This window comes from Oncorhynchus nerka, linkage group LG28, assembly GCF_034236695.1.
Source record: "Oncorhynchus nerka isolate Pitt River linkage group LG28, Oner_Uvic_2.0, whole genome shotgun sequence".
In the NCBI taxonomy this organism is placed as follows: domain Eukaryota; kingdom Metazoa; phylum Chordata; class Actinopteri; order Salmoniformes; family Salmonidae; genus Oncorhynchus; species Oncorhynchus nerka.
Window position 1 is genome coordinate 16,113,229 of NC_088423.1, and position 9,088 is coordinate 16,122,316.

Here is a 9,088-nt window from a genome sequence, read left to right on the forward strand (position 1 = left end):
ACAACGCAAAGGGTTATGCAGAGCACTCTGTTACAAATTCTAGTTTTAGAAACTGAATACTGTATGGAGATCAAATGTTTAATCGATGAGAACATTTGCAGAACGTTGGCCAAAATCCATCTCGCGCCATTATCTCACACTGGGCTTCTTCTGGTAGTGAGTGGAAACGCGAACCGGATGCTTCACATTTATACATCCGGTGAAATATCTGTCTCGTTGTATCTGTGGTCGAGACGCTGAATCGCTTCCCGTCTGTATTAGTGACGGACAGATGCTGACGAAATACTGCCGGTACTCTTTTGACATTTTAGTCTTGCTGCACTAAATTTGACTTCGAGGCGTTGGCATCTATACTTCAACAGCCTATTTATTCTACACTTCACCCAGTAACAATTACTTATTTTGAGGGCATTTTCGATCCAATAATGGCAAATTCCGTTGCCTTTCACACTCAGCTAGCCTCCATCATGGAGGTTTTAGCTAACGCGGCCGTGGCTGAAATCTGCGAGCTTGTTGACAATGGCTATGCGGTCCTGCATTTGGAGATATCTCAAGGGCAGAAGGAGAATGAAGCTTTGACGAGAAAACTACGGATGATGGAGCTGAAAGTGTCTCGTGCGAGTGCCATGAGAGCGGGAATGGGAAGCTCAATCCTCGCGCACAGTCGCTTTCGAACTCACGTTGGCATGGAATCGAGAAGGACATCAAGCAGTAAGATTGGCGTTCTAATAGAGAGCAATAGTAATGGCGTCTTTTTGTAGGCACTAACTCCGCCTATGGAAAATGAATACCGTTTTTGTAAAGTTTTTTTGGATTGACGCCGAAAATGTCTACAGGCGTACAATTTTATACGTTTTGTTCTATGAGTATCTTCATCAGCTAGTCACTTTTTAAAACATTTAAGCATTTATGTAATATAAAAAAGCATAAAGGCAATGTTAACTGGCTGATATTTTCTTATAGACCAACCCGTATATTATCTCCTAAACCTGTGTTAAACTCAGACCTTATTCTCAACGTTTATCCCAAAACCCAATAATTTCCCCCATCGGAATAGTGCCCCACAGTGGACACGTCAGAATACCCATACAATATAGCGGTCAACACGGAAATAGTTTGTCTGTTTTTTCACGATTAATTATCAAAGGGGATTTTAGATCCACTACAAACAAGGTTTGTTTCATGTAGGCTTTCCCAGCGTGACGTTTAGAAAACTGTAAATCTCTCGGACAAGGTGACTTATGTTCCGCTCTATTTACTCTCAGATTCGAAAATGTTAATTAGCATCAAAGTAGACATGCAAGACTACAAATTTCTGCAAGTTCCGCTACATCATCTTTAGCAGACACATTTGCTGTCAGCTAGTAACTACTAGCAACCTTGATCCAAAACAATAAATCTTGAAATGTAATTTACTGTTACAGATTTGAACTAATATTCAACTAAGGCGTATTTATGCATTTGGTCTTGTTCAGAATACTTTCAAAAGAAGCTAGCAAGCTACCTACCCAACTAGATGATATTAGCAACATATCCTTATTTTAACAAATCCTTCAGTCGGTGGAGACCTAAATTTAATCCCTTATCATTTCTGCCAATTGTATGATTGAGGTGAAATCTGTTTCAATTTATAGTGTCAGAATGCACTGCTGCATAAAGTAATTCAAAACTAACTTGACATGTTCTGTTGCAGATTCAAAGCAAGATTAACTCATTGCTGAATGTATCTATAATCATGAATGAATAAGCATATTTATTTGACAAGAATGCACCTAGTCACTCAAACACCTGAACTCCAACAATTATATTGTTTTAAAGAAATCGAAATAGTGAACAATGCATACATATGTCTTTCATACATAACATATAAACATCTAACTTGAAGTAAAGATACAATTATTTATTAGTCAATGCCACAAACCTGGGACATCGAAGAGCACCATATTAACTATTATTACTATCCGAGTGCGCACAGATTATTCTGCTTGTCCATTTTGGGAATTAGACCATCACAAATAACACAATGTAAAACAGCAGATTGTGATTTATGGTGGCTGAGTTACAAATGGAGAAAAAAATGGCTAAGGTAGGTTAAATATAAAATACTGTGTCAACTCAAATAGAATGAGAAAAGCACTTAAGACTCAAAACAAGGTAGCCATGCCTAAACGCAGCTATATCAACACCCTTGTCAATTTAACAGGTCCAATTTTCTGCTGTCAATTGTGAGCAGCACATTTGACATTGCATTGTCAAAACCCCAGAATAAGCAGCAGGACAGCATTACTCAAGTGAAAAGTAGCAAAAACAGTAGTACACAGCAACACTTTTAAATGTGTTACTGAGTCTAGATGTTATCAAATCAGGAGAACAACAAGTGAAAGAAGCAGCATAGGGAAAATGGGTGAAAGTGGGGTGGGTTTATAGAGAAGATGGAGAGGTCCAAAGTTGAGGGACCAGGGGGCAAAAAAAAGCTATGTGGAATAAGGGTTAGCTAGAGGGATTGTTGACCATGGAATAAATATAAAATTGTTTGCTTCTGCACCCCTTTTAGGTCGTTGTCACATATCCGGCCCATGTCCAGTTATACTCGGGGTCTCAGCGCGTGTCCCTCGACATCATTCCGTCTCTGTTACAGCCTTCAAATTGTGGTCATTGTGTGTCTGAATCACATTAAAGACGTTGACTGATCACAGCATTTCCACAAAAAGAGCCATACACAATACAACTTAAGGACATAATTTTGTTGACAACATGGTGGTTCACATGGTCTACTGTGTGAATAATGGAAGAATCTTACCCCAGCTGTAGGTCCATTTGAGTGTGTGGTCACTTAGGCCTGTACATCAACCAGTACTGGAACCATTGGAGACTTGGGATGCTTACTCAAAGTTCTGCTTGAATGTCTTCGGGTCTGTGTCTGTAAAGGTCAAGTACATCATGGAGGAAGTTAATCTGTGGCTTTGATTGACTTGAAAGTTTACACAAATGATAAACTAAGCAATATGATTCAACAAACTACTACACATACAATAGACTGCCACACAGTCCAGTCCAATAGCCTACACATGGAGAGGAACCTAAAAGCACATACAGTACCAACAAACACTACTCACCCAACAGACAGGGCAGGTGTGGATCAGTGCTGCCTTGGCTGCAGTCTTCTGGTCTGCAACTGCAGCCTCCGCCTTGGCATCAGTCAACAAGTTCAACTTGAGAGTGGAGCATGCGTTATATTAGTTGAGTGGCGACTAGTGGGAGGGGACTGGAGCGCCGTTAATTGCGGGTGGGCTATTCTTTGGATGCTGAAATCAGTCGTTTTTCATACAACTTCATTTTATGTGACGTCGGAGCTCTAGTCCACCCACACTAGTTGCTGCTCAACTCCATCGTTAATTGTCGAATTGAGTCGGCTAGGCTCGACTAACCTTTTTCATCACTGTCCCAGAATCATCCGGAAGTGCAATTTTAAACTGTCCCAAACTGAAGATGATCGTCTCATAATAAAATACTTGTAAAAAATAAACATTGATATGCCAACATGGGCCTACTCTAGGACCTAGGTCATTCACCTAGGTCACAGTGATTTAAAAGGCTAATAAGAGTAGACTACTCCCGAAATAGATCAATGGGGCTGTCAACTGAGCCAGAAATTCACGTAACAAAAATGGCCTCTAAAAAGGTAATTGGAATAGTATTTCCATCTATTTTACATAAATGTAGATACATAATTAGCCCTCGTAAAAATGTCGCCTAGGTTATATGCATATTGGCTACAGTCTCACGTCCACACTGACGCTGACATGAGGGACACTAGAAAATGTAGGCAAACTTTAATGAGACTTATATATAGGCTGAACGCCAGTCATGTTTGACATTTATCAAGTAGGATATTTAACACATTAACGTTTAAATGTTTGATTCTGTTGACATAGCTTTCTCGAGGCACAGTTAGTTTAGATCAAATGGTCACGAGCGGAGAGTGAAGGACAGTGCCTGTTACGCACTGCACACACCTTGAAATCTGAATGGAGGCAGTCAGCATTTTGAAACTATTTAACCATGAAGGTAATTGTTTGAAACCTGGAAGTTGTCCTTTTTTAGGCATATCTTAGCTTGTTTCAAAGTACCCTATATCCAAAATCAGATCATAGAAATGTTGAGGGAATTGTTTATAAAAACACCCTTATGCCATAGAAACCAGCATTTCTATGTTCTATTGGTTTTCAAATCAACTTTCTCTATTTTCCAGAAGACAAAATCCTAGTCATATTAGTAACCCAAGCTAGTTGTTGCATCTTTAGATTTCACCTCGTTCTAAATTTCTAACTGCTTTTTTCATCTTTGTCACATCAAATCTGCTCACATGTGCAGTGCATTTCTTTTTTATATCTTTATTTTTGTAGAACTGCGTTCCTGCTAATTGCATTTTGGAACATTCACATGTACTCAAGGCTACTTCTGCGTGTGCATTTCTGTGCGTATGTGAACAAAATAATAGTTTATCAACATTTTAAACTAAACCTTCTGATATGTTGCGCATTTGCCTCATTGCTTTTAAAATTGTACAGTAGTTGTATGCGTTTTGGATCTATCGCCTCAGAACTACATTTTTCTTTTTATTATCGTCGACGGGACAACCTAAATTTCGAGCCCTTGCTACATACCCAGAGAGAAAGTACATTGTTCGATCCTCTCTCTGAAACTGTTGGATGATTTTATCTCAGTTTCTCACCTTTCCTGTGTTGTCTCTAGTAATGATTGGTAGGTCTTGGGGTGGTCAGGATACAACAAACGAGGCAAATATGAATTATGAGGGAGAAGTATGTTTTTCTCACATCACTTGTCATGACTACCTGCTGCAGCTCTCTCTCAACTCCGGCTCACCCTTCCCTCTCGACCACTCTACTCACGCACTCAACAACAGCCTGCCTCACTACCTGATTGTCAGCAGTAGCAGGTAACAGTGAAATTTAAAAAATAATAATAATTAAAGAGAAATGCAATTTAGAAGTAGCCCAAAAACCTGCAACCCGCGACCAATACATTTTCACCCACATCGTTTTCAAAGTAGCCCAATTTTGCAAGACAACCGCAGACATGGCAACCCTGCTCATTGGCCAAACCCTACGGGGTAATCAATTTGATTTATTTTGTTGCAATTAGTGTATATATTTTTGGGGGGATAAACACAGAAAATTAGGTATATGGGAAACAGGCTTAGGAGATTTGATACGTTTTGTTCTGAGAATCTTCATCAGCGAACTCACTTTTGTAATCAAAACCAACATATAAAGGCTTCACAATTCCTAAAGTTCATATTAACTGTCTATTATCCCATAGAACAAAACATATAAGATCTCCTAAGCCTGTGTTAACCTCAGACCTTTATTTGAGTTGTTTATCCCAAAATCCCATTCCCCAATGGGAAAGGCTGAAGAACCAGAGGGAACTCATTTCTGGTTTTTTTAGGACTACAAGCTGGCGAGTGCTATAGAACATATAGTAGCTACATTTATTGGTTATATCATTTTAGAAATGAACTTATCAAGACACCATTGATAAAATGGTATGTAAACAATTTCCCTTGTCTGCTAATTTTAGGCGAGGTACATTGTCGGAGAGGAGTTGATTCCCAGTTGGTCACCAGCCTGTTTAGTGACGGAAAGTCCCCAGGTGACACTGGACAGACTACCACACAGAGAAAGGTAAGCATTTGTCCACACTTGTTTCAGAAAGGGCAGCCTAATACTTCAGTGGTTATCAACACAACCTAGGTCTGAATGTAAATATGACGTATAGCCCACCCATGCTAGTGGTAATTTTGCTATCAAGTGATCCTGTTTTACCTGTTTACTGTTCTGTTAGTGTTCTTGTGTTACATATTTTTCCAGCTGACTGTACAGAGTAAATTTTCTCACCGTTAGTGGATTATTCCCAGTTATAAACTGTGTGGTTCCAGCCCTGAAAGCTATTGTAAAGTGGCTGTTCCACTGGATGTCATAAGGTGAAAGCACCAATTTGTAAGTCGCTCTGGATAAGAGCGTCTGCTAAATGACTTAAATGTAAATGAAAGCTGATTGGCTGACAGCCATGGTATATCAGACTATATACCGTGGGTATGACAAAACATTTATTTTTGTTTTACGTTGGTAACCAGTTCATAATATAAATAAGGCACTTAGGGGGGTTGTGATATATGGCTAATATACCACGGCTAAGTGTTGTGTCCAGACACTCCACGTTGCGTTGTGCGTAAGAACAGCACTTAGCCGTGGTATATTGGTCATATACCACACCCTCGTGCCTTATTGCTTAATTATATTTTGTATCCCAATTGATTTTACCCAACCTTGTGTCCAACAGCCTGCTGCGTTGGATGAGATAAAGCCCAAATCACCTACCATCAAAGAGGAGAGGCGGGAAGAAGCCTGGGACAATCATGACCAACGAGAGAAATTGAGTACCGGTAATTAAATGGGAAACGGGCTTAATCAAGTGTTTTCATTATGCCTTTTGGGGGGGAAAATGTTGTATTACACACATCTCACTCCACTTAGGTTCTGGACTGTACCATTTATCCCTTTCTCATAAATATGAATACATCTAAATGTTATATTGGGGAAAAAACATGATAAATGGATATTGTCACATAAAATGATTGCAATAATGTTAGACTGCATACAATTCATAAATTGATTTAATTATAAGTACAACTGATTTCATGCAAATATTTTGGGCTTTCATATTGACTATACATGGCTCATCCTTTGACTAATTTGTGATATTTGATAACCTTCATGAGCATCCAGTTCATAGTGATTCACATACTGTTGTTGATTTTGTAGGAGCTTTAAATCACAGTGTTGATGGAGGAGAAAGGCATTCCAACATCGTCACAGAGGCCACACAACCAATCAGCAAACAGGAGAATGCCAGCTCTTGTAAATGGGTGAGTGGCGAAACCGACAACAATGAAAACCTGAGTGTGAACAAAAGATCTCAAACCCCAGCATTGGAAGATGGTGATGGAATACTTGACCATGCAGGCTTTGATTGTATGATGTTTGAGCCCCCCAGACAACTTGGGACCCTTAGCACCCAGGGTCCTGGGGCTGATCTTCCTGAGTGCTCTTACTCTCATGTGGATGTTGTACCTCTTAATTCTGATTCAGAGAATAGTTTTCCCTTTTCGATGAACAAGGTGAGTCGCTCCATAACTGAGCACAAACAACCTGTAACTTACAGAGACAATAGACAGAGGGTGCCGTTGCCCTCAGATGAGCCTCACATGACTGTGCGAAAAGGCATGGAGACTGGATCCAATGCCTTGGTAATGACTGATGGTTGGATCTCCCATGACAGTCATAATAACGATGCTGTGAATTACAACCAAGACGGCACAGCAGGTAACCGGTTCATTTGTAGTTTCTGTGGTAAGACTTTGGCGTGTCTGAAGAACCTCAAGACACACCTTAGGGTTCACACCGGGGAGAAGCCGTTCAGCTGCATGCAGTGCGGGAAGCGCTTCTCCGACTCCAGCAACCTCAAGCGACACCAGAGCGTACACACGGGGGAGAGACGCTACGGCTGCAGCCACTGCGGCAAGCGCTTCGCCCAGTCGGGGCACCTCAAAGTGCACCTTAGCGTACACACAGGATGCAAGCAGTTCCGATGCCCACAGTGTGAAAAGACTTTCATATCGGCCAATCACCTCAAGAGACACATCAGTGTCCACGATGGAGAAGAAAGTATTTTACCAACCACTTTTCAGTGAGTGAAAGCATACCCAAACGTGCTCCAGCCCAGTTTGAACAAAAACATGAATTGGGGGGCTCGACTGAAGGAGTTGATCATCCAAAAAGTATTCCATACACTTTTGAATGAGTGTTTTTGTAACTCTTATCATTGAAGTTGTTTATCACTCATCCTCAGCCCACTGTGTGAAAATCGGTTTGCGGACTCAAGGTGTCTCATCAGACAAAACTGTTCACACAGGAGAAAGACCCACCATCTGCATACAGTCTGGGTGAGGAGCTTACTGTGAAACACAACCTTACACTTCACCTATAGAGAAACCATTCTGGTTGCTCAAGTGCTGGTGATGTATTGTCACTGAGTGTACCAGGAACACGATCATGAATAATTCTACTTTAACATTTTGACTGAACACATTTTTGTCTGTACACTATTTGTCATTCACAGTTTAGGAGTAGTCTTATAACGAAACAAAAACAATGGAATCAAAAAATAATTTGTGTACGTCCATTAATATTAATATTTCAAGTGCTGCAAGCAATATATGAAATGTGCAGTACAAACAGTTACAACTATTGTTAATGTAAGAAATGCTACCTCTTTAGGAAAAACACTCCTCTAATCACTCTAGTCAAATGCTATCTCGCAAAGGCTCATTTATGACATTTTTGTTATAAGTATTCTGTTGCACACATGATTTTTTTTAGAATTACCCTTGAAAATGGATGTTTTTGTGAAATAAACTATTTTAAGAAAAAGGCCACCACATTCCTGATTTTCTTGACTCTCATCCAGTAGGATGCAGAACCAGCTTCTCGTCAGCAACCCTAAAGAAGCACTTCTGGATCATGCAATTTCTGAAATCTTCAAAAGGCTCCCACGTAATAGAAGTGTCAATAACCTGTATTTATTCATGATATATGAAAATTGTCTAAACATTAACAATGAATCATATTTAAGTGACATTTGCATTAAAGTTGGGTTTTTAAAACATGTTCCAGGATCAAATAAAGAATAACACATTTCTATATATAGCACATACAAATATTGCACTGTTCAGGAAAAAATATTGATTGTATGTCCATAAAACTACTATAGCCCCTAGAATACAAAACAGATGAATTTGAACAAAAAGCTAGGTCATAGGAAGTGTTGCTGTCTTTTTAGTCTGCCCCTTCCATTGCCCACAATGCAACACACTGTATATGGCCAGCCAGCAGCATACCACCCTGCATCCAACTGCTGGCTTGCCACAGAAGCTAAGCAGGGTTGGTCCCTGATGGGTGACCAGATGCTGCTGGAGGTGGTGTTGGAGGGCCAGTAGGAGGCA

General features: G+C 40.1%; 1 protein-coding gene across 1 annotated transcript; it reads left to right on the forward strand.

Moving 5' to 3' along the window:
- The first annotated feature begins 228 nt into the window (after nt 1-228).
- LOC115112937 (zinc finger and SCAN domain-containing protein 2-like) lies at nt 229-8,521 on the forward strand. The gene is made up of 4 exons (XM_029640018.2): nt 229-711; nt 5,605-5,708; nt 6,367-6,469; nt 6,849-8,521. Exons 1-4 carry the CDS (start codon nt 426-428, stop codon nt 7,775-7,777), a joined length of 1,422 nt encoding a protein of 473 aa, XP_029495878.2. The 5' UTR covers nt 229-425; the 3' UTR covers nt 7,778-8,521.
- The last annotated feature ends 567 nt before the right edge of the window (nt 8,522-9,088 follow it).